Source organism: Malurus melanocephalus, unplaced genomic scaffold, assembly GCF_030028575.1.
Source record: "Malurus melanocephalus ecotype Western Australia unplaced genomic scaffold, MMel_1.1 scaffold_279, whole genome shotgun sequence".
NCBI classification, from domain to species: domain Eukaryota; kingdom Metazoa; phylum Chordata; class Aves; order Passeriformes; family Maluridae; genus Malurus; species Malurus melanocephalus.
In genome coordinates, this window is record NW_026623511.1 from 910443 (window position 1) to 936006 (window position 25564).

Genomic DNA, 25564 nt, shown 5'->3' on the forward strand with positions numbered 1-25564 from the left:
GCTCTGCCTCTCTCCAGAACAGCTCCTCCAAGGGCAAACTGGAAGCCTGGAGGAGGCACACAAGCAGAGATCCCTGCCCAAGGCAGGAGCCCCAGCTCAGATCAAATAAAAGCCAATCTGCATAACAGGACCATTGACTGAGCAAGCAGAGAAACCAGGTCAACTGAGCAGATCGCAAGGTAACACGCCAGGCTGGGGAAAAAAGGAGGATGGCCACAGGGTGACAGCCTCATCCCCACGAAACCTTTGCTGGGCTCTGTGAARGAAGTTCTAGAATCACTTCACAATAAAAAAAAAATTGCTCAGAAGTYGTTCCTCAGATGGTATTTCCTCAGACAAGCAGTACAGAGGCCACTCAAGAGTAACCACACCTGTGGTCGTTGTACAAGTAACATCTCACTCTCCTCTTCCAGCCTCCCATAGGCTGCTCATACAGAGATCTCCTCCAGCTCTTGTGAACTCCAGGAGAGCTGCAGCACATGCTTTGGTGCCACCCAGGCCTACAACAGCATGAGGTGCTGTGCATGGAACACTCACAGACCAAGGGAGGTCTCTGCTGGAGCAGGGTGCACCATCCTTCACAGCCCCTGTCAGCACACAGGGTTTCAGAGATGATGGTTCTCCTCACAGATCCCAAGGACACCTTTGGTTTTCCAGCTCACCAGTYTCCCTAACTGCAGGTTTATGCAAAACCACCTCAGCACTGTCTCAGACTGAAACATCTTTGGCTTGTTAGTACACAAGCTCCTTTCCCAGCTGGGAAAACACGTGAGGATTCACCCATTACTTGGCCAGACCTGACTCTTCCTCACAGCAGCAGCCCTTACCCAACCTCTCCCACCTGCTGCAAAGAGCCTCCATCCYGTTCAGGACTCCAGGCTTCCACCTKCAGCTTTTCCTGGCAAGTYATAGACRGACCATCTCTCAGGACCAGGGAAAACAAGTCACCAAACCAGTGAGAGCTAGACTTATCAACTCTCATGCTTGGTTATTCTAAAGAGTGTCATTTGCAGTGACTCTTGTACCAGCAGTGGGAGGCTCTAYTGAACTGCAGTGACTGCCCACAGCTGGCTCCCTAAGCTGCTGTCACAGGTGACTAAACAAACACACCACAGAAACTCCTCCAAAGTACCAGTCCCGTTTTCCAGGATGAAATGGAAATGATATTCCTGTTAACAAAACCATCAGACACAACCATTTAAATCCACAGCCAAAACAAACAGAAGTAACAACTACTCCCATGTTACTCGAAGCTCAAGCTGTGAACACCAACATTTGCATTTTACAGCATCTCCCCTCTTCACACAAGGAATCATAYCCTGATTTAAGGTCATGGACAGGTACCTTGCATTCGGCACAGGGCAGAGAGAGGAGCTGGTCCCTGTTGACAGCATCCTTCTGGAAGAGCARCTTTTCCATCTGGAGCTGCCAGGTCGCACCATTGATGTACACAAAGAAAGCAGCCAGTGAGCACACGTGTTAATCCGTTATTATTTATTAGCTGTACAGCAGTATATTCTCCTTCCCAGCTTTCAAACCCCATTACATATTTTATAACAGTATTTTTTTCCCATGTTGGCTTCCTAAAATAATGAAAAATATCACACAGTACAGCTAAGTACAAAAATGCATCAACCTAGAGTCTGATAGCTAAACTGATAGCTCTCTTAAAAGCGATACATAGAAGAAAAATTTGTTTGAAATCAGCAAGACTGAGGCTCTATAAAAAGCTTACATATTTTAACATGTGACATTTTCATATACAGGCATCATTTTTATTTCACATTATTCCTTTTTTTGTCTTTATCAGAGATTCAGAAATTGTAGAATTACTGACCTATTGATAAAATTTCCTGGCCCAGGTTTAGGGCTGCAGTGACCCACTTATAAATCACCACTTTTGTCTTAACATAGGATTCATAAACACAAAATACAACTACAAGATAGAGCAAAGAAAATGTATTTGTGAAATTATAACTCAAAAAGAAGGTTAATTATGTTTCAAATTGGCTGGATGGTCACATCCAGAGGGCAGTGGTCAACAGCTCGGTCCCAATGGACAGCAGTGACAAATGATGTCCCTCAGGGGTCCATACTGGGACCAGTGTTATTCAGAATCTCCATTAATGGCATAGATGAAGGGATYGGGTGCACCCTCARCAAGTTTGATGACACCAAGCTCAGGGTGCAGTGACACACCTGAAGGACAGGGCCATCCAGAGGCACCAGGACAAGTTCAACAAGYAGCCCATGGGAATCTCATGAGGCTGAACAAGACCCAGTGCACAGTGGCACACCTGGGTTGGGCAGCCCTGGGATCAATCCAGGCTGGGAATAAACAAATCAAGAGCAGCTGAGGGGAGAAGGACTTGGGGGAGTTGGTGGGTGAGACTGGACATGCCCCAGCCATGTGTGCTGGGCTGCATCCAAAGCCCTGTGGGCAGCAGGAAAGGGGGRATTCTGCCTCTCTGCTTCACTCAGGTGAGACTCCACCTGTAGTGCTGCATCCAGCTCTGGGACCCCTAGGACAAAGAGGACATCGACCTGTTGGAGCAAGTCCAGACGAGGCCACAAACATGATTTGAGGGATGGAGCACCATTCCTATGAGGAAAGACTGAAAGAGCTGGAGTTATTCAGCTTGGAGAAGGTTTTGGGGTGACCTAATTRTGGCCTTCCARAACCTGCAGGGAGTGCTGGAGAGGGACTTYGGACAAGRGAATGGAGAGACAGGACAGCACAGAATGGCTTTAAACTGACAGCGGGCTGAGTTAGATRGGCTATGAGGAAGAAATTCTKCCTTGTGAGGATGGTGAGGCCCTGGCACAGGCTGTCCAGAGAAACTGTGGCTGTCCCATCCCTGGAAGTGTTCAAGGCCAGGCTGGACAGAGCTTGGAGGAATCTGGTCTAGTGAAAGGTGTCCCTGCCTATGGCAGGGGGGGAGAACTAGATGGTCTGTAAGTGCCTCCTAACCCAAGCCAGTCTAAGATTCTATAARATACCATTCTTTTGTGCTTCAAAACCAGATTTCACATGTGGGTTTCTCTTGTTCTGCAAGCAATAGTCTGGGTACATTTTTACGTTATCAACAGTTTTTCCAACATTTACACTCTATCAATTTTCTTGTCACTTAGTTTGAAAGGAATTAGAATACTGGGGTTTATTTAAACTGCATTTTTGCATACCTCTTAATTAATGGAAAAAGATTAAAATGTAAAAAAAAAGTTATTTACAAGCTTGACCATTACAGAAATGCTTTGCAGAAAGCAAAGCATATTAAGGACAGAAACCAGATGGAGCATGCCAAAACTACCGTGTGCAGCTGACTTGGAGAACCGGAGCTACTCAGTGGGAAAAAGCAAAAAAAAAAAAAAAAAAAAACCAAAACAAAAAAACATTTCAAAAGTCTAGAACCCTCCCAAGTCTGCATTTACAGTTAAAAACACTACTGAGAGAAGAGGCTCAAGGACTCTGGGAACTGGAAGGGCAAGTCCGGAGTGGTTTTCCACATACTCTAGTCAAGGCTTCCRCTTTTGTATATTAAAACTTGATGCATGTAAACACGGCCCTTGGACCAGCTTTACAATGCAGTTCAGAGCAAAACTAAATCAAGCATCTCACAGGAAACCCTCAAGGACTCCAAAATATTTCCTAATGTTCCATGATCCTGTAATGCTAACATAAAACAGCAAGTTCTAGTTAAATCACATTCTAACATCGTTTTATTTCCCAGTATGTTTGGTAAAATGGTCTAAAATGATGCATTTCCCAAAGCCAAGAAAAAAAGATTAAAGGAAAAAAATAGATTTGAGCCGCTTAAACACAGCCCAGGCCAGTTCAGTCAGCCAGCGTGGTCTTCCTCCATCACCGGTCCATCATGCTGAGAATCATCTCAGGGGTGAGGTCTCCATTGGGAGCTTCCACTACAGCAGGCTGAGCTTCCTCCTCTTCCTCTACTGTTTCTGCATCAGGTTCCTTCTTCACTTCAACTATAATATTTTCAATTTCACCAGTGTTCTGGTCTTCAACCTGAATGATTGCTGCAGCTAGAAGGGCAAAAACAAAGGAGGAGGGGGGAAGAAACAGATTATTTCACTGTTTCCAGAGCTGGCCTGCATGCCTCAAGCAGCTTTTTGGTAGGTTSTTAAGACTCTTCCATGGAGAGGGAAGGTGAGGCCCACAAGCATGGCCACATCAGTGGGGAGCAATTCAACACCCMTCTCACTCACCCAAGCATCAAGCATCTATTTTCTTGCCCCTATACAAAGATGGGCTCGCAGTATCACAGTTCCAGTGTGCATTTTCAGACTAAAACATTCTTCAAACAATGGATTTTGTAGAGTAATGAACAAAAACAAACCCCATATCATTATATGGCCTAAGACAAAACTTCAGGGGAATTTAGTAATGCTGGTGACAAATTCAGCATGAAATGTTTTCACATTCTAATTCCAGGGAGAACACAGACCATGCTTTGTAGCACTGAGCAGACAGTCAACTCACTGAGGAAGCCACTACCTCGTTGAAGGAACTAATTTACCCCACCTACTTTAAGACTAGAATTTATTTACTTAGACTTTACACAGTTACAATGTCTACTCTTAAGGACATATCTGCAAAGCTGAAACAACACCTGCACTGGTCCTTGCTCAGAACTAAAAGCCTGAAGCAATTTTGTTTGTGGCAAAACCTGCAAAAGCTGCCCGGGTAAGAAACCTTGACGTTTTTACTGACAGCTGCTTTCCCGGGGACTGTATGGCAGTAGAGACACCACAACTGGTACAAAAAAAAGTGAGCAGTTTGCAGTATGAAATGAAATAATACTGAAGAAAAAAATAACATCCTTTCTTTTTAGCATGGCCTGAAGTGGCCATGTTCCCTTGTGACCAGGAAACCCTTGCAACTAATTTCAAGGTGAGTCCTTGGCAATGTAGCAACAAGTAGAGTTATCTACTTTTAAAGAAATCTCATTTGAAGAGACCACATCTACAGCAAAGAAAAAGGTGGAAAAAACAAAGGAAACAGGTGTTCAAGCAAGCAGTGTAATGTAAGCTTCAATTCATGACTTACGCTGGGATTGTTTTGGTTGGGCGGCAGCTTTGCCTGGTGGTCTTCCTCTTCTTTTCTTACTGGGAGGTGGTGCAGGAGCCTCTTGCTCAACTTCTGGTTCAGCCTCTATTTCTACAGCTGTCTCCTCCTCATCTTCATTATCATCCAAATCTGGTTCAGCATTTTCCTCTGTAAGGAAGGATCTCAGGTAAGTTTTCAGTCTSAACAAGAATAAAACATCAATCTACAGAAAAGCGCCATCAATTCCCATCCAAAAGGAGCCAACTCTGCTAAAAAGAAGGCAAACAAGGCCCTGGTTCAGAAATTGTTGCCACAGACTGTTACTACCCTCACTTAGAGGGAACAAGCTGTCCTTCAGAAAGCAAAAGGAAATCTAGTTATATAAGATTATGTGATAAATGCTACTCTGCATATCCACAAAGGAGSTCAGAGACAACAGCAGGAGGGAGACTAAATAAGGCATGGATGGGCTACTCCCAAGCCCATCAGAGGGTCCAGCAGGCCTTCCAAGTCCCACCTGCACAACCCAGAGGTGCACAGCATTGCATAATGGAGGGTGGGAACCCAGATTCATCACTTCTGAGGAGCAGCTTTTTGTTCAGACTACTTCCAGGAGAGYCACAAGGTGTGAAACCCAGTGAGTCACAGGAAGCAGCTTTTGAGATCACCTTTGATACTATGGGGTGTTGGGGAATTCCTGGGTGGGGATGGGACACACAATGGGGATGCATGGGCAAGGCAGTTTTGGATCACACASGACTACTTATGGGATGTTTTACGGGAGGGGATGAAGTGATTTCAAGAAGAATGGGGAAAACAGAGGGCCAGGAGAATAAAGGAGTTACATCCCATGTAAAAAACTGTAGCAGCCACTCCAGGATCTCTGTGAAACATGAGAACTACAACAAGAATCCAAAAGCCAGTCTCCCAGCCCTCAAGCTCTACACTGCATTCTTCAGAACACTCCTTAAATTCATTGACACRTTCAGAATACTCTGGGCAAAACCAGAGCAGACAAAAAGCAGTKAGAGATGTCAAATAGATAATTGCAAAATGGTAGCTCTTAAATTTRTAAAGCTGCTCACTAGAGGAGTGGCTTTGCTCATGAATACACCAGCCATGAGGATACTTCTTTTTACCTGACTAAAGGGAAAAACCCCAATGCACGCTGAGACATGGAGATACTGCATGATTTATAGTCACTCAAGGGATATTTCCCATGAGAAATTTATTTACTGGATTTCTCAGGTCCCACCTTTTCAGAGGTTCTTTACATTCTCCCCTCAACTCARTGTCTATCAATCCACATTCTGTCTAATGTTGGGCAGCCAGGAGACAAAACTATCATTCACTATTTGGTCTTTTGCCCTCATTAGCATAAATAGGTCTGTTTCTTCCCAGCTTTGCTCATAGTTTTTAGGTATTCAGTAGCTGCCAAACATCATGATACTGCAGATCTCCAAATAAACACAACAGTGAATAATGCAATTCCTCAAGCAGGTGGTTAGCACATCTTTCTCACAGCCACTCAGCTCACACTGCTCAATTCTTCACAGCTMTTGAAGCTATTGACTCCTGAGGCCAAACCCAGACTTGCCACCTCAACTGAAGCTGAAGGGATTCCCTCAGCCACGGAGCCAAAGCATCATTCACTGCATCTCATCAGCTCATTAACAAGCCTGACTTCTGACCAACTTCCCCCACAAAAAAACTGTTTTAAAYCCAGACCAAATCAACTAAATGAAATGTGAGTTCTCGGAACAGCTAAACTCATTTGGAAGACTTCAAATAAGGTATTAAGAACCGCAATACTCCAGAATCCCACAGTTTGAATCACCTTCCATCAGTTATTTTACTGCACCTCCATTACCTTTTCATATTTTAAATGCACGATTAGTTACACTAGCACTACTAACACATTTTTCCAAATAGCTATACAARCAGGAGTTAAAGCACCAATTTCTATAGTTTTTGAATCAAGATTTGCAAATCATTTTTCATACTTATCCGAAAACTTGTTTGCCACGTGAGAATTTCAGATATGCATTCTCTAGCCAGAAATATCGCTGTTCTCCCAACCTACACCCCTTGATTAATTACAYAAAGCACTCCACATAAAAGACTAATCAGCAACACTCCTTTTTCAAAATCATCTTTGAACTGGTTGGTCTTGAGACTCTACTTGGTTTTTCCTGTTGAAGACAGGAAGTTTTTCCTCTACCGGGAAACAGGACTAGGACTGAGTTTTTCCTTCACAAATAGCACTAATCTCCACCATTCCCTTGGAGGCTGCCAGCCTTCCTCCAGAGAAGTAGCCAAGCTATTCAGTGGTGGAGTTGTCTGGACATGCCACCCAGCAATGGGGAAGCAGGATCTGGTAACATCTTGTAGCAATGCACCACAGAACCAAGCAGTCTCTTTAGGGACTCGGAAAAAAMCTACCAGCTTCCCACACAGGCAAGAAAGGAATGGCACAGCTGACACAGAGGCCAACAGACAGTGTTTTTTAACTACTCTGTCTTCAAACAGGCCTGGGACAGCACGATCTATATTATCCCTCACAGGCAGTACATCCCCCTGTCCTTGGCCAGGTACCATCATATTCTCTGTTTGCCAACCAGACAATACGCTTTCAAGTGCCAGAAGAAACCAGCAGAACTGGCATACCAGCAGCTAACACACACAGTGAATCATAGGCCTGTAATTCTCAGAAGGTACTGAGCTGTTCTTACCACTATCAGAAGAATCTTCTTTCTTAGAACGCATCTTTCTCTTTCGTCCACGTTTGCCTTTCTTTGTCTCTCCTCCATTCTCTCCTTCCCCACCATCTAGGCCAGAGCAGTTATCAGCATGTCTGGCCATTGTGTTCTACTCAGTGAAAGATAAAAAACAAAAGAAAAATTAAAAMATGCATTGAAGATCAGACATTCTGGCTCTGTATTTGCAAACACATTTCTGGTAACTATGTATTTTGCTTTTYTATTAAAGAGAGATTGTTTAGGGGAAATGGGTACATTCATTAACTTCATGAATAAAGCAGCATTTCCACATTGCTCCTGCTAATGTGCATTGGYACCAATTCTCAATTCTCTCCCCTCTCTTTTCCTCTCAGAGAGGAGGGCTCTATTTAAAAGAGTCATATTTCACCCTGTACCTCACCTATCTTTCCTTTTGGGTAAACATTTCCCTCTCGCTGGCTAAAAAAGCCTCATTCCACCCCAGTCCTCCCCAATTCAAAGCACATTCCCTTACCCTGCGAGTGAATGTTTTGCCACACTTGGAGCAGACAAAGGCAGCAGGGACAAAGTTGGGATCATGGTATCTCTTGAAGTGCATGTCAAGAAGCTGCTTCTGGCGGAAGGTTTTATCACAATGGCTACAGGCATAAGGCTTTTCTCCAGTATGGGTCCGTTTGTGCATGACCATGTGCCGCTCCTGGACACGAAAAATGGAAACTCACATGAATGGATACAGAAGAGTGAATTCTTAACTAAAATGAGGCCAAAATATTATGCTTAATATCAAGATGATATCAATATAATATTGCATAATATTGCATAATATCAATGCAAGAACGTCTTGACTGATAGTGTATTCAGTCCTAGCTACTGCCATCCTATATGGACTCTTATCCCTTGGTCAACAGGCACATCAAGGCTATGAATTAGAAGGTTCTTCTCAACAGGACAGTATCACACTAAGAGGCCACTTGTACTTTTCTTTACACCCTTCAAAAGATTTAGACAGCTAATTTGATCTTGACAGCTGGTCAAACCTAACAGCTAAGATTTCCACCCCGTATTTTCAGCTCTTGTTCTAATGCCCTAAGGGGTGCCAGTCGCCCAGCTCACCTGTCTGCAGGCATAATCACACTGGTCACACTTGAAGCGCTTCTCGTTCTTGTGGGACTTTTGATGCTGGATGAGGGCATACCTCTCATGGAACACAGCGTCACAGTAGCGACACTTCTTGCCCTGCTCAATGTAGGAATGCTGCTTCCTCAAGTGGACACCTTCAGGAAAAAGAAATCAGAAGCTTTCACCACCATGGCCTTCCAAACATGAAAGACAAGCCCGTGGCCCTTCAGTGATCCCCCTGCCCAAGCTCAGCCAAAACAATGAGAGGATTAATTTAGGATTCAACCAAAAACCTGCAAGACTTGCAATAAAACCAACTAGAACAACTTCCAGACAGAAACAGCTTACAGAAAAACCCCATTAAGCTTTTCCACAGGATTCCAAATTTGGTRATTGCAATCTGTGCTGATTCAGGACACTCACATTTGATGACATATGATTGCCAAACTAAAGTGTCTTGTGGACTGTTATGTTTAAGACTAACTTGAATTGCCTGGATACAGCCAGAAGCCAGGTAATTCACTGGGGGAAACAGGATTTTCTTCAGGATTAGAAGTCAGAGTGACAGGGCTAGAAGGCAACAGGGATACCAACAGATAATCCCCGACAGAGGTTTTAGCCACTTCTTTAAAATCCTCCAACTAAGAGCATACCACAGCTGCACGAGGTAGCTTAGGGTAGATTAAAGCATTATTAGAAGAAAAATTCCTCATAGCTAACATCAGTTTTCCTCTGTTGTAAATCAGCTTGTTTGCTCCTGACATCAACTGACTGCCTTCCTCTCAAACTGCCTCTCACTGGAGCACTTGTCTTTACTGGAAGGAAGCCTGCCTTCCCATTACTTGGATAATTCTGTTTGAAGACAGAAAGTTCTGCCAAATCGTGGCTCCTTCCTTCCCTTCAGCTGCTCTGGGCACAGTGTTGTTTGTCACCTTCTAGAAATGTAAGAGCTTGCCTGCTGGAATCCCACTGGGTACTGCTCGCTAGATCAGGAATGTCCTACTGCAAGGACTCAGGGCTTTTGTAAGCAYACAGCTCCCAATCCTGGAAAGGTAAATACTTGGCCTAACTCAAACCTTTTAACTTGATGAAAATAYCTCTACATGAAACTTAATGGGCTCCAATATGCAGGAGGTTAAGCCAAGTAATCTTGCTTTTCAGATCCCAATCCTTATGCTGTTGAAATCTCAGTCCAAGTTCAATAAATGCCTTGCATCTATGGGCAAACAGTAACTTACTTTGCATGCTTGGAAAAAAATTCAAATGAGAAGAAACTGAAAATTGTTCTAACTTGCAGCAGCTATGGTAAGCTAAAAGTGTGTGTTACCAGCCCCACATGTGAAGCTGTGCTTCATGTTTTGCATTACCAGATGTATTGGGATAAGAGAGAGCAGTTGGGTTATGTGAGGTCTAAAGCTGGGAAGTTTTGTACTATCTTTAGCAAATGGCCACATTGGGAGACACATACCCAGGTCACTCTTTCTCGCTATAACAGTATCACAGTGAGGACAGTGGAATTTGGCCACATTCTCCGTGTGCTTCTGCAAAATGTGCATCTTCATGGTACCGCTCTGAGTGAAGCGAGCATGGCAGATGTAACATTCATATGGCTTCTCTCCTTCAGAAGCAAAAGGAAAAAATAGAACAAGGACTTTTATTAAAAAGAAATCTCACCAGGAAGCCCYAACCAACCTCCCAGAAACTTGCAACACACAGCAACAGAAGTAGTAATTCTACAAGGCACTCAGTAACATCTTTTTCTAGAAGTTTTAGCTCCAGTATGCATCTTTCTACACAGAAACTGAAATTCAGTCCTTAAGGAAGTTAATTATTCCTACTCTGAGAAATGCAGGCTGCCAGAAGAGTGCAAGTGACATCAGATTTTTTGGGGTGGAGGTTCTGAATGYTCATGTATTCATAAAAGGGCATCTTTCCCCCCTCCAATTTTAGCAATGTGATTAATTTGGTATTGCAGTAGCATTCTGTGCTAAAATCGTCCTATTTATATTGAAGAAAAAATTAGCATCTTTATGAACTAACATGCATGAGATGCTTTTAAAAGTACACTGAAACTGCAAATGGCTCTACTCTTCAAATGGAACRCTGAAAACAGAAGCAGTTTCTTCTGTTCATACTACAAGTGCCTGCATTTTATCACCTCACAGTCAAACTGGAAATCAGAATCCTCCCAGCTCATTTCTCAGTGCAGTAATTTTATCAGGTTATGAGTTTACAAGTGCTCACAAATCATCATACATTCTCTTCAGCTACACACTTTATAAAGGTTTCATATTAAACCARACAATAGTATTTGTTCTGTTGTGTGTCAGCACCACTGTACACAACCTCAGCACTCTGACACTAAGAGAACATGGCATCAGTACCGGAGTGGGTCCTCATGTGCCTCTTCAGTTTGTAGGTGTCCCTGCTGGCATAGCTGCACAGGCTGCACTGGAACGGGCGCTCTCCGGTGTGCGAACGGATGTGGCGTTTCAATTTGCTAACCTGGAAGCCAAGAGCAAGACTCAAGTTAGCACAGATGAGCAGGCCAGATTGCCAGAAGTACCAGAAATCAGTCAAGAGTTTAAAGTAGTCTATATTTRTTTAGGCAGGAAACCAAATAAGCACATTTCAATGCCAATCTCTCATTGCACACAGCCACTCACTCCTGCCCACTCGACCTCACCTCTCAACCTCACTCCCAGTCTTGCGTGATGCTTGTTCCCACACTCACTGAGGCCTGATTTAGACTCTGTGCTCACCTCACTGTTATTGGCCATCTCAGCATCTGAAGACACCCTAAAATTTTAAAATATCCTGGAGAGACACGGAGAAGTTCTGTGGGGAAGCTTAATTCCTTTCTTCTCCCGCTTTTATTTAGAAGGTACAAACCCAGCTCAATGTAAGAACACCAATGGTATGGCATTTTCTATTCCAGCTTGATCATGCTGCTTAATCACCAAGTTATGCCTACATAAAGCAGCATGACCTCATAAGGACCAACTTGGTTATTCTTTCCTAATTTATACTGTGAAAACCTCTGCAACATAACTTATTCAGCACTCAAACCACAGGACCTGAAGTGACAGCACTGCAGGCACAGCGTGGGTAGGAAAAAAAAGCCTTAAGTCCCTACTGAAGCTCTCCCACTGTAGCCTTCTTCCACTGCAGACATCCCTTTTTTWAAAAATTCTGTTGCTCATCATCTGGCTCAAATTTCCCTTCACAATATAAAAGCTGTTCTATAAAGTATCTAACAATACTGCATGGAGGGAAGGCATTCAAGAATGTCTAATCTGCTCCAGCAAATTAAGCTATCATTTAACATTAGCAAAGCTGCTTTTCACCAATATTGAGACAAAGGCTCATCAGTTTTGRCTACAGACACCTTCATGGCATAAACAGATAATATGCAGAATGCATGTTTCTAAAATGGGAAGGCACTGTGGACTGAAAGGACATCCCACTGCAGCAGGAAATGTCTGTCTCCTTCAACATGGAGCATGCTACAAATCCTGCAGTCAGCTTAAAGGACAAATAATTTAAGAAACAATGACAATTATTGTCTYCAAAGAGGAAATGGATATCACCTAGGATTTCTGTAAGTGATCTCAAACTGTTTTCTGATTCACTGAGGAAACTCCACCATTTGCTTCCAAGAGCAGCCCTCATTTGTAACTTCTTTTGCCCTGAGCCTTTCAACCAAAGGGCCAGAGAGGAAATGCCTAAGAACAGAGTTTGTAACAGATGGTGCACAAGCTCTGAAGCACACAAGGAAGCATTCAGCACTGTAACAAGTCCCATACCTCCACACTCGCATAGTCACACATGGAACATTTGAATGGTTTCTCGTGGGTGTGTTTGTAGCGGCGATGCCGAACCAACTCTCCACTGGTCACAAAGGCCATGTCGCAGTCTGGGCACTTGTGAGGGCGAGTACCTAAGGGTGTGCAGCAAGACAGGAAGACAGTGACATACAGATTTAGTGGCAAAAGAAATATGGGACAGTGCTGGTTGTGGACTTCTTTATTTGTTGTTTTTAAAGTGAATTAACAACACTGCCTTCATGGTCTGAAAAGTTAAATTAAAACATCAGAGAATGCACAAAAATCAGAGGTTTTGTATAAATAACTAATCGATTTAAGATCTTAGAGAATTAACATCCTTTCAGTGAGGATTAGACTTCAGAGAGTCCCTTATTTTTGTGTCACTTGTTTACACATTTGAAACCAGCTACTTAGACATAACTTCAGTAAACAGAGAAAATGAGGGATATGAATTACACTTTTTTTGGCAGTAAGGGACAACAAGCTTAAGTATATTCACAATTCAATTCCCTGTAGTTTTATACCCAAAACTTTGGTAAGGAGCAACAGAAATGTGCTACAACTCCCTAGCTATAGGTTTTATTCATCCATTTTATAATCTATTCTTTAGAGTTAGGGTTTTTTTTTGTTGTTAATGTTTGTTTGTTAATTTCAGCCTCATGGTCATCCTACTTTTCTTCAAACAGCARTGACCATACAAAGATGAAAATACGAGTGCTAAAGCCAATGGCAAAAGAACACCTCTAACTTCAGGTGATTTGAGATCAAGCCCAGAATCAATTTTATACCTGTGAACAGGGTAAGTTCTGCACCTGACCTGGCCAGATAGAAAACAACTTCACTCAGTCCTCTTTTTTAGCTTGTTCCATAAGAGGAATTAGAAAAATAGGAGGGGTCTACCTTCAATCTGTTTGTTCTGATGGCAGATCAGAGCCTACAAAAACAATATGGAAACCCAAGAGTACCTGTGTGAGTGTTGAGGTGGTTCCTCAGCAATGTGACTGTCCKGAAAGCCCTGCCACAGAGATGGCACTTGTGTGGTCTTTCATCGGTGTGACTTTTCATGTGGCGGTCCAAGTTGGAACGACGCGGACAAGTGTAACTGCACAGTTCACACTGGAATGTCTTCTTTACACCTGGTCATGAAGGAATTCATCWTTAGTCTTTGGCAGTACTGTGATCTACTGTGCAACATAAGAGGAAAGATTCTTGGGGGTGTAACTGCTGCAAGGAACCACACCACGCACCACTAAATCCAACTGCAGTGCCTGTGGCTGGTTTGGATTCAATTTTCAYTAGTACACCAGCACTCAATGTTCCTTCTCCACTCTGAAAAGGGCTCCTTAACTTACAGTTTTAACAAAAATCAAGCATACTTATTRCTGTATTTTGCACTATCTACCTTACCCAGCAATAGGTTAGGAAAAAGCCCACAGAAGTAATTATACCATTGGCAGCTGATATAAAACATGCACACAAACTGTTACATGTGTATTACAGCAAATAGAACAATCTTTTCAATCATAGTTKTATGAGAATATTAATGCCACAGTATCATATTTGAGGAAAATTMTCTCCCTGGCAGCCTATGGAGAGAAGAAGGGAGGTGTGCCCAAGAAACACTGCAGTCAAGCAATATTACACAGTGAGCAAGCAGCACTGGGCATGTCTGCTTTCCTCCCACTTGCATGTATTCATTCGCCTCAATCACATTGCAAGGTCCCACCACCACAAAAACATTTTCAAAATCAACTTGCAGATGGGGAACTTACCTTTCTTTTTAATTTTTGTTGGTTTTGGTGGCTTCATATTGCCCACCACCTTCTCTGCATTAACCTCAGACAACAAACCCTCTTGCTGCTCCTCTTCAAAGTCATACACAGAGACATCCACATCTTTGCCTTCCTCAGTGTAGCGAAGCTTACTCTTTTTGTTTTTCTTTGTTTTTTTGGCTGGTGGCTGATAGTCTGGATCTTTTTGCCAATTGGGATCTTCCTGTGGCTGAAGTTCACCTTGTTCCAGTGTCTCCACCTCACCATTTGCACCCACTTTCACTACTTGGAAGCCTTCTGGTAAAGGAAGGGTGTGACAGATCATGGGCTCCCCCTCCTGCAGGCCTCCTTTGGAAACCTCATTTTCATAAGCTCCCTGAAGTTCTTCCACAGACGTGGTGGCAACAGGTACAGTCACTGGTACAGGTACTTGGACCAGCTGAAGCTCACCRAGGTTTATAGGCTGCTCTTCCATATTAACAACCTGAAGTGTTATGATCTGTGTGTCATCCACAGTAGCCTCAGTTTCTTGAGGCACTGCACCTTCCATTACTTCGGTCTTCATCTGCAGAAGAGTTGGATCCAGCTGATCCATCATCACCATCTGCACCCCACTGCTGACATCCTGGACCACTTCACTTCCATCTGCTTGGTTTGGTGGTATATGACAAGCATCATCCTCTTGTCCACCTTCACGGCGTCTTTGATAGGTTTTCCTCTCTTTTCCCTTAATGAAAGTTTCTGATTCCTCCACAATAGCGTCAACTGCCTCACCTTCCATTTCACCTTCCTGCTGCAAAAACAAGAGAATTGATGCTGCACACCATCCAACRTACTTAACAACTGCACAAACCCCACAGAAGAACAAGTCGCCCAACTGGAAACACCCAACTCATCCAGATCACATTCAGAAAACAGGAGCTGAGAGCTGTAGGTCTCCACGAGCCCATCACCACTGCAAACCAAGGCAATCACAGAACACTGCCTGCAGTGAGACAACTGTATCAGCTTCTTGGAAAGGAAGGAAAGCAAGGAAGAGATATTAAGTGATACTCATGTTCCCATTTCTCAAAGACCACAAATCYCACCAGCAAGATCCACAGCAGTATTATTCCTTACTGAGCTTTTTTAATCATGTCACTTAGCTTAGCAGTACCAGAGGCAGTATTTGGCTATAAATTTTAAAGGTACAAAATTACCACACTCTTAAAATCAAAAAACCAAAAATTCTTAAAGAAATAATTACATTTGGGAACTGCAGAACTTTTCCAGGAAGAAAAAGCAYTAAGATTTAAGCACAAGAATGTAAGTTGTCCTTATTTTATATCAAACTACTGTTACTTCCTTTAAGTTTAAACACCTCTGAACAACATAAGGACATAAAGGAATTAGGCAAGCATGTCTCTAGTAAGCAGCCTGGAGTTCAATTCCTGCTCTGGCACTGCTGGGCCCTGAGTGGAGCCAGAAGATGCATTGTGCACTCCCTTGGCTGAATGAGCCATAGCAAGAGATGCAGCTCAGGTAAAATTTTACTTCAGTGTTAATGATGTAGATTCTGAGCTGGTGAATTCTAATGGTATCTCATGATATCTGGGTTAAATCCATTCATACAGTCACAACCAACCAACAGAACAGAAGCACAGCATTTTGGTGGGCCTTAGCTGCACCTCTGACAATAGCTGCATGCAAACATAACACTGAGATTTTCTGCCTCCTCAGATCATCCAGTGCTCTTTGCTGCAGTTGGGGAAAAAATACTAAATTCCTGTATTCTCATTCTGCAGGAAGGATGTTTCAAAAGCAATAAGGGCTAAAAGAAATTAGCATTTTGCAGCTGTCTTATTCCTTTCATTTGGGGAAAAGATTATAGCACAGAAGCATTTTTGCAATACCATCTCTGCTCCAGGTGGTTTACTTTGTTAAAATRAAAGGTTTATTCAAGAATAAAAGGAGGTTGCCTAACCATGCCAAACCCTTTCTTCCCTGCATCAGGACACCACTTCTTATATCCCTCATTAAGCATTAAAAGGTACCAATGTCAATGTTACTGCTGAAGCAAGTATCAAAAAAGCCAGCTTCCTTACGAAGCCTGTGAAAGAATTCCTGAATCCAGTTACAGATTTGGCAACAGACTTCTTTACTTTCCCATTAGACTGACTGGCCTCTCAGACCAGCTAAGTGAATTAATATAAATATTTAATCTCCTTTGCTAACTTAACACTTTAAAATCCCCATACAATTTTCAAATATCTACACTTATTCTTGTGTASTGAGTTTTGATTTTACACAAGCTTATAGACATAAACATGAAACACAGCTGTCAAGTCTCCATTAGCTTTAAAATTTATAAGACAAGTAATTGCTATCATTTTTAGAGAGTTCTTATTTTTATTCTACTGTCTTTTCTAGTATCCTCCACTTCTGCTGTGAGAACAATAAAGCTCATCTTGTTCTTCAGCCTGCCCAGACTARGGATATAAATTAACGTGCTGTCTTGACATTTGGGATGTCGTGGGCAGCCACAGTCTCCAGAGGGCACCAGATACCCAGGAATACCGACATATGGCTTCCTGCATGCTCCCGGCAGGGATCCCGCCTCTCCTTTCCTTTACCACCCATMAGCTTTTCAAGTCACAGCAAATCCATATGGACAAACAGCTGAAGTACACGAGATGATGTAAGTACTTAACACCAGACAGCAGGCAATCAGAACAGAGCTGGTCTTTGGCCTACAGCAACTGCAAAAGTATTTTACAATTATCTTAAGTATCTGCAGTGAGAGAAGAGACTTTCCAGGTGACCAAAAGTGTCTGAACAAAAAAAGAAAGGACAGAGCTAAAAACACATAAGAACGTAGTAAATGGGCAAGGAATGGAGGGAAAAAATGGCAAAAGCCCATCTGCAAAGCTAATGAAATTCTGGTGCTGAGCAGAGGTCTGCAACCTTGACACAAGCATAGGCATCTATGAGCAGAGGTAGGGCTYTCACAAAGACCTTCACATTCGCTATCAGTATCATTTGGTAACAAGGCTGCAGTCACATGAAAGCAAGCCAACAGGCAAAAAAATGTCAGTGTCCTCTATGATCCTACAGTGGAGTAATAAGCAGGCACCATTTCAGACTTGTACAGCAGAAAATTCTAATGTCCACCAAGGTCACTTGCATATATGCAGATTATGGCATAGGGCTGACATTGTCAGGAAGTTTGCCAGCCTAGGAATGCAGGTGTACAGGGAGCCCAAGGAAATGCCTGGAGCAAGACTCAGGTTTAAGACACTCACAGCGAGGGATGCATGTGTATGAAAGGAATGGATGGATTCTTACAGCCGTCTTGATAAAAAAAAAAAAAAAAAAACCTCAAGACTCTGCTACTGCCCGCGGTCCCTCTGTCACCTCTGCACCCCGTTTCCTGTCGCACGGCCCTACACGGCGGGGCACAGCTGCCCCCGAGCGGCGAGACCCAGCACTGCACCGGGGCTGGGGCTGCCACCTCCATCCATCCCCTGCCTGCCACAGCATCCCGACCCTGCCACCTCTGCATCACCTCCATCCCTGCCTGCCACAGCATCCTGACACTGCCACCTCTGTCACCTCCATCCGTGCCTGCCACTGCCTTCTGACCCTGCCTGCCACAGCATCCCGACCCTGCCACCTCTGCCACCTCCATCCCTGCCTGCCACAGCATCCTGACACTGCCACCTCTGCATCCCGACCCTGCCACCTCTGCATCACCTCCATCCCTGCCTGCCGCTGCATCCCGACCCTGCTTGCCACAGCATCCCGACCCTGCCACCTTTGCATCACCTCCATCCCTGCCTGCCACTGCCTTCTGACCCTGCCACCTCTATCACCTCCATCCCTGCCTGCCACAGCATCCCGACCCTGCCACCTCTGTCATCTCCATCCCTGCCTGCCGCTGCCTTCTGACCCTGCCTGCCACAGCATTCCGACACTGCCACCTCTGCATCCCGACCCTGCCACCTCCGCATCACCTCCATTCCTGCCCGCCACTGCCTTCTGACCCTGCCACCTCTGCATCACCTCCATCCCTGCCTGCCGCTGCATCCCAACCCTGCCTGCCACAGCATCCCGACCCTGCCACCTCTGTCACCTCCATCCCTGCCTGCCACAGTGTTCTGACCGTGGCACCTCCATCTCTATCCCTGCCTGCCCCTGCCACTATTCCTGTGCACGCTGCATCCTGACCCTGTCACTTCCACTGTCCCTGCCTGCTGCTGCATTCTGACCCAGATTCCCTGTCCTCCAACACTCAGCACATGCCTGAGCACTTACTCCTGCCTATTTCAAGGTCTCCACTAGATTCTGCTCCTTTCAGTCAAAGCAAATAGATCTGAAAACGTCTGTTYTTAAACCAAACTCTTGCCACAAGGGAAATGTTACAATATTCTGGATGTCATATTAACAACRTATTATAAAATGACAGAAATATACAGGAGTCATCTCACTTGAAGTTTTGGACAGCTCAAAAATCTCACAAAACTGCCAAGATTTCTTCTGAAAAAGTGTAGCTTTACCAATTTTAAATTTCTCCAGCTGGGGGGTGGGGACACAGGATGGACCCTAAATTTGAGAGAAAAATGTATGGGACTTTCCTATGAAACAAACTCTCTGCAAAGACTCCACCTCTGCTGCAGGGAGCTTTGCACTGCCAGGCCATGCAATCACTCTGTCTTGAATGAATTGTTACTTTTTTTACTTACTTTTTATTCTTTGACCTAATTCTTCTTTTTCACAAAGTGAATCTCACAGGCAAGTTTTGTATTTATTGGAGAATATATGTCATTTGCTACAACTAAGACCATTATAGCAGAACACTAGGAATAAAAATTGCAGTCTCCCTCCACTTTTTATTTCTGCCTTTTTTCTCCAGCTCTCTTCCTACCAGTCACTGCTACCTTACACCAACAACTCAGTTCCACAATGACTGAATGTAAAACAGAAAACATAGCAGCAGGGTAAAAGATGCAGTAAATCAAGACTGAAAAAAAAGCAAAAGAGAAGACCTTCTACCATAAGGAGAATGACCAAAAAAAAAAAAAAATCAAAGATCTGAGAACACAATTCCCACTTAAAAGCTCAAGCCAGCCCTTACACACTTGCTCACTCAACAGGCTCTACCAAGAGACACGGTGCCACTGAACAGCTCAGTGCACTGTCACAATCCAATTAGCCAGGTAAGGACTTGTGACGTCCAAACAACAGACCTAAGCTTGCTCAGACAACTGATGGACAGCCCATCTAAAAAGCTGAAACAAGCACAAATAAGAAGTGCTGCGCATGTCATACAACTAACACCTCATTCCAATGAAAGGAATCAAAATGTTCTTGAGAAAGWAATTTAGTGCCAACTGTCTTACTGATTGCAGCACAGCAGTCTCARCCCAGATACACTCACTTTCTACCCAATAACAATGTAACCATGCCCTGGGTCAGTGGGAAGCCATTCCCCCTTTTCTGTGACTCCAGGCCCTYRTCCAAAGTCCCTCTCCASCTCTCTTGAAGCCCTTTTAGTACTTAAAGGGAATTGCAGAAGCATTAAAAATATCTTTCTGTAGTTGTCAGTGCAGAAAAGTACAAATCCAGAGACAGGGATGGTTAGTGCTAGTGCCTGGTTTTTTTTTTTTTAGCAGCGTTATTTATGATAAAGCTACTATCAAAGAGGTATTTGTCTGCCTCTCAGCCATGTTAAAATTAACCATCCCTGAACTGCATCAGTGTATCAAATAACACAAAAATATTTATATTTGCTAAACAAGGTACAATCTCAATAAACTGTTGGACACAYTAAYATAATTGAAGAGTGCTGTAATATGWACTTCACTTGAGAAAAAAGAATTAAAAACTCCAACAGAAACAATGAAGCCAAATGTTGTCAGCAAATTTCTGGCATTCACAGAATAATGAAAAGTATCAGCAGTTACATTAGTGCAAACACCCCTATGTCCTTGCAACATATTTAGGCCTTCAATTCAACTCAATCCACATACAGATTCCACTTAAAAACTGACATGGCTTTGACATTTATAGATTAGCCACTTATTAAAATTACATGGGAGTGGAAATAAAGCCTTATGMTAGAACATGGAAGACTTAAGTTTCTCCTGCATTCCCTGTGAACCTTTGAAAGCTGAATAGACAAATAAATAAAAACTTCAACTAAGAGTCTGTAGTTATCTACTGTATATGCCACTTAAAGCAAGATAAAGATTTWAAAAAAATGTATATATCCAACAGGGTCTATAGACAATGGACATTTTTTCTATTTTTTTCCTGCTTCATGTCTGTGTAAGTATTTAAGGGCATGAGCAGATACAGAGTAACCGCAGGAGTRCCTGGCCATTCTCCTTCCCATCATGAAACAGCCATATGTTTTCTCTGTAAAGTTTCCCAGCTAGGCATAGCCAAAGACAAGGCTGTTTAACAGGTAGGCAGCCTTTCCATTTCCTCCAGCAGAACTTCCCTGATAAGAGATGAACATGGCATGAGCGTAACTTATTCTAAAGCAGACAGACATACAYCAGTTCCAAACAGGCCAGCTGTGCATTTCATATGCAAAACATCAAAGATTTACTACCAACAGGAGATACTAAAATGCTGGGATAAGTTTATTTACTAAGTATTTTTTCACAGCAAAAACTTAAGCTTTCATTTGTATACAGAATTCAATTCCATATCCACTGGTAATGACTGCTACACCCCTCTCCAGCTGCTTTCTCATTTCTTCCTTGCCATTTACAACACCGGTACTGAAAGCAAACAAGAAGAGTAAAATGGACTTCATTGCAGCTTTAAATTAAAAAAGGGTAGTCTCATTAACCCACTATTAAGCAATTATTCTGAGAAATATTTCAGCATCTCAGAGGGCATACAAAAAAGCAAGAAACCTAGAAGAGAAAAACAAACTTCACCACAGGTTAATAAATGTTTCTGCTTTTTCTCTGCATGGAAAGGGGCCTGTCAAGATTAAGCCCCAAGAAATACATAAAAYAGCTATGGGAATGACAGCTGCGATTGGAAAATGAAGAGTAGTAGAAGGATGGTTTTCTTGAGTGCTGACCCTGTGAAGGTATCAGAGAAGACAGCCAGGGTTGGTGGAGATTACCTAACCAAGGTGTCYGCGCTGGGAGGTTGGTCTAAATAAGGCAGTAAGAGCACATTCATCCAGGGAGTGATTCAAAGCTTTTAAGTGGATCCCTACACTAAACTAATATCTAGAGGAACCCACTTTTTTTCTCACTAACAAGACAGGAGACCAGATTTTGAACTTGTGTATTAGTTTCATGGTCCCTGTAAGACAGGTAAACACAGTACATGCTRCTCAAAGAGCTGCTCTCAGCTTCATCCTTCACACTGACTGAATAATTCACCATAATGAACTYGATCGAGAACTAATTCCAACTGAAAACTAGAGCAGAGAAAAAGCAATTAATTCTGTTAGAACATGTTCAGTTCCTGATCCAATTCCCCACGTGAATTCTTGGGCAGAGGAAAGGGAACAGGTTGGGAGCGCCAGGGCCACTTTAAGCTGCAGTACCAGCTCAAAGTGCCAGCAAGCCACAGCACCAGGAACCTCGCATTCCACGAGCTAGGATGTTACACTGAGCTGTGTCCTTCCGTTCTGTGCCATCCATCCAGGGCACACTACAGTGAAATTGCTTTCTCCTAAGCCTACTGCAACCTTCTAGGTCACAGAGAGTTTGTGGACAAGCTGTTTGAACTCCACAGTACTTACCTGTGATCACAGACCCCTCCCTATTTCATTCAATGAGTTGTACCTAGAACCAAAGTTACCTTTAACTCACGCTCATGTGAAGGCAGCACTTTGGCCCAGGTGTTATCAAAGGTGATTTTACCTTCAACCCCTACAARCTCCCAAGGGCACAGCCACGCCTGTCCCTGGCTACAGGACATTCCTCACCCACAGCCAGCTTGGTGCAGTGCTAGAACCAAAATGCATCCCATTACATTTTTCTACTTCCCGTCTTTTCTTTTTTCCCCTCGCTCCTCCTATAACCTACAGAACCAATCTTCCTGGTTGTTGCTCCTGCCCAGGGATCATAGCAGACCACTTTCCAATTTCATCATGTCTCATGAAATGATGCAAAGCAATGAGAAAAGCTTCATTCAGCACTGACCCCTATTTTTCAGTCAGTGAGCAGCACACACCTGTGATCTCCTGCAATTACTGGAATAAAGCTGACCTTTCACTTTGGATCAAGAACTCTGGGTGTTCACACAAGACATGGAACAGAGTATATACCCAGGGGCCCCCAGAAAGCCAGAAGGAAACTCAATTCCACATCTTTCCTCAGCTGTTCACTGAACAAGCTCTCTCTTAATCCTTGCACCTGACAGTGGCAGAAAGCCCCAGATCATGGCTCTTCCAGAACTAATACTGCTAATTCTGCTGTAATAAGCTGCARCCTACAGTGGAGAGAAAAGCAAATACAATTAATGTCAACTTGAATGTCTGCTTGAAACTTGCATTGTGGAACAAAAAAATAAAAAAAATCACTGCAGTTACTGACAACAAATCCCACACATACTCAAGTCACTTGGGATATCCTGTAACCTGACAATGGAAGCTTTGATGAAGAACACAGACTAGTGAAGGCATTTTGGCTTTATTTCTGGAAGAATATTTTTTTCCTTGTTTTTCCTTTAGATKTGGAGAATTAAAGAGCTATTGAGAAGGTAGTAGGGACAAATTAGTTAATATTCCCATTCTTAAAATTTGTTCCATTCTGCCTTAATTTCTCCCTCCACGTCTACCTAACATTCTTCAAATATTAGTTTTAATTTTTTACTATTTCTTCCAGTAACTGCTAGTGCATCTCACTAGATGACACTAAGTCTTTATTCATTCAGAGAATTCTCTACTGAAAGCTGGGAAATATGAGTGAAATATATTCTTATCAACCATTTTGAAAAAGAAGTTTCCCTTTGTAAGTTAGTAAGGAGGTCACCATGTTTTGCTAACTTGACAGTCCATTTCAGAAACACAAACATGCAATTTAATCTTGTGTAAAATAAAGAAAGATTTATACTTTCAAGAAGCTGTCCCAGAGGAATTTCTTTTTAGCTGATGTTAGATCATAAAACTAATCAGTCCCTCCCTTTTACAGGTCTTCATAATGCAAAAGTGATGAAGGAGCTCATGAAAGACCACCAGAAAACCCAAAGGTATCAAATTGAGAATAAAAAATTCTCAGGTTAAACAGCCTGTAAAATACATTGCCACAAAAAGTCTAATGCTGTAGGCAGATACTGGAAAAATTATAAGTCTTATCAACAAGTATCTGTGGTTATTTCTCTCATCACACATTAATTTAGGCTTCCATTTAGGCTACTGCCAAACTGCTAAAAGCAAAAGACGTTTCTTCAGAATGAGTCTGAGCAGAGCAGGATTCTTTGGCCATCTGATGCCAYGTTGCATGATATCAAAATGGCAACACCAGCCACTCCCACACCTGAAAAAAAAGACCTGTGCAACAAGTTTCATGGCATTCTAGAGACTTCATAATAAGCATTTGGATTTTGTTTTCCTCTAAGGCCTCATCTAGACTAACAAGTATCCAAGAATAAASTTTTGGGAAACAGCTACTTCTCTTATCTTTGCACGAGGACTCATTATGTAGTGATACTCTTACCAGGGCAAGRGAATTCAGGCTTCAAACTGGAGGASCAGGAAGTGCTTATCCCTGGGATGGTACCATGGGTCCTACCCCATGAACAACAGCTGCCCATGCACTATTAGTCACCTCACAAATCACACCCTGATGCACATAAGTAAAACTAAAGTCAGTGCTAGTTAACTTAATGTCAGGCTGTCAAACACAGAGGTGCAGTTTACTGTTGYTGCAGCAGGGACAGGAAATGCCAGGAGAGTTTTGAAAGCACCTATGGCAGAAGAGTGGCAGACAAGACAAACTCCCAGAACCTAAATTAAGACATCCTTGCTTCTGAATCACAGAAAAATTAGTCTGAATTAGTAAGTGTTGCAGCAGACAAACAGAACCAAACCCAGGTGAGGCCTTTAAAGTGATCCTCATGCCAAAATTTTAACAGGTTTCATTGTTTTACACACACCCCTGATTCATTTCAACTCATTCCAAATATTCTCATACACCAAGCCCTAGAAGTGCTACAATCAACCYTCAAAGMAAATGATGCAAAAAAAMCCCAAAATYCCACAGAGGCACTCAACCTTGGAAGAAAAAAACCCCTTTCTACCAGGACGGAGTAAGGCCTCATTTTCAAACACACAAACGCTGCAAAGACACCATCCCTGCCTTTAAACAGCCCACTCATTCCCTCCATCCACCCAACTATTCCTCATGTTAGCACAAACACTTTCAAAACTGCAGCTACTGGTCAGGAAGCTAATCCACACCAGAACTCACCCAGCCAAAAAGATACTTATTTCCACCCAGACCAGGTCTCTGGTATGCCCAAACACTCAGGCCAGCCAAAAGAGAAGCATGGCWAGAGGTTTTCTACCAGCACAATGTTAAGCTTTACATTCAGGAAACTACTGCCTCAGCATGGAACACATACCACACTTTAAACCCCCTCAATTTACATTTATGTTCTTGACGCTTCTGCACTTCTGCCTGGACTGATTTGTTCTCTTCATGCTGGCTATTCTTCATGCAGCTCCTGAGGTCAGAAYACACTCTGGAACAGAACAGATGAACTAGTGAAACTACATAAAAAAGAAAGGTAAGGGGGGAGGGGGGAGGAATAAARGCAGTATTCAATGTTTAATGCTTGTTTAACAAAATATGTAGTCCCACACCCCTATCAGCAGCAGCACCGATAACTGCTTGAGGACCCCTTCACTTACCAAAAGAGCCATAAGCAATACCAMAGGAATATTTTAATCAGCTTTAATATTTTTCACCAGGATGACTGAACTCATTTTACAAGCTCCTCTACCTACCTSTTCTCAAACTCTTTAGCATTTACAGCTCTGACAACCCAAAGCTCCGGATGCCTCATGTCAGATTACAACTGCAA

At 43.0% G+C, this 25564-nt stretch overlaps 1 protein-coding gene across 9 annotated transcripts in view; it reads right to left on the minus strand.

Annotated features, from left to right (window-relative positions):
• Positions 1-1479: 1479 nt before the first annotated feature.
• The window catches only part of CTCF (CCCTC-binding factor), a 35373-nt gene continuing 11288 nt past the window's right edge, over positions 1480-25564 (minus strand). For 3 of the 9 annotated variants that reach the window (XM_057376411.1, XM_057376410.1, XM_057376409.1), the window contains 11 exons: positions 25128-25222; positions 14525-15317; positions 13718-13888; positions 12732-12865; positions 11310-11430; positions 10394-10543; positions 8920-9080; positions 8321-8503; positions 7801-7936; positions 5069-5236; positions 1480-4044 (listed from right to left, as the gene is read on the minus strand). In XM_057376411.1, coding sequence (XP_057232394.1) covers positions 3863-4044; positions 5069-5236; positions 7801-7936; positions 8321-8503; positions 8920-9080; positions 10394-10543; positions 11310-11430; positions 12732-12865; positions 13718-13888; positions 14525-15317; positions 25128-25181 — 2253 coding nt within the window. In that variant the 5' untranslated portion in view covers positions 25182-25222 and the 3' untranslated portion in view covers positions 1480-3862. Of the gene's footprint in view, positions 4045-5068; positions 5237-7800; positions 7937-8320; positions 8504-8919; positions 9081-10393; positions 10544-11309; positions 11431-12731; positions 12866-13717; positions 13889-14524; positions 15318-25102; positions 25223-25564 lie in introns of those variants that run through there. The other 6 variants (XM_057376418.1, XM_057376416.1, XM_057376417.1 and 3 more) reach the window with 4 other exon arrangements.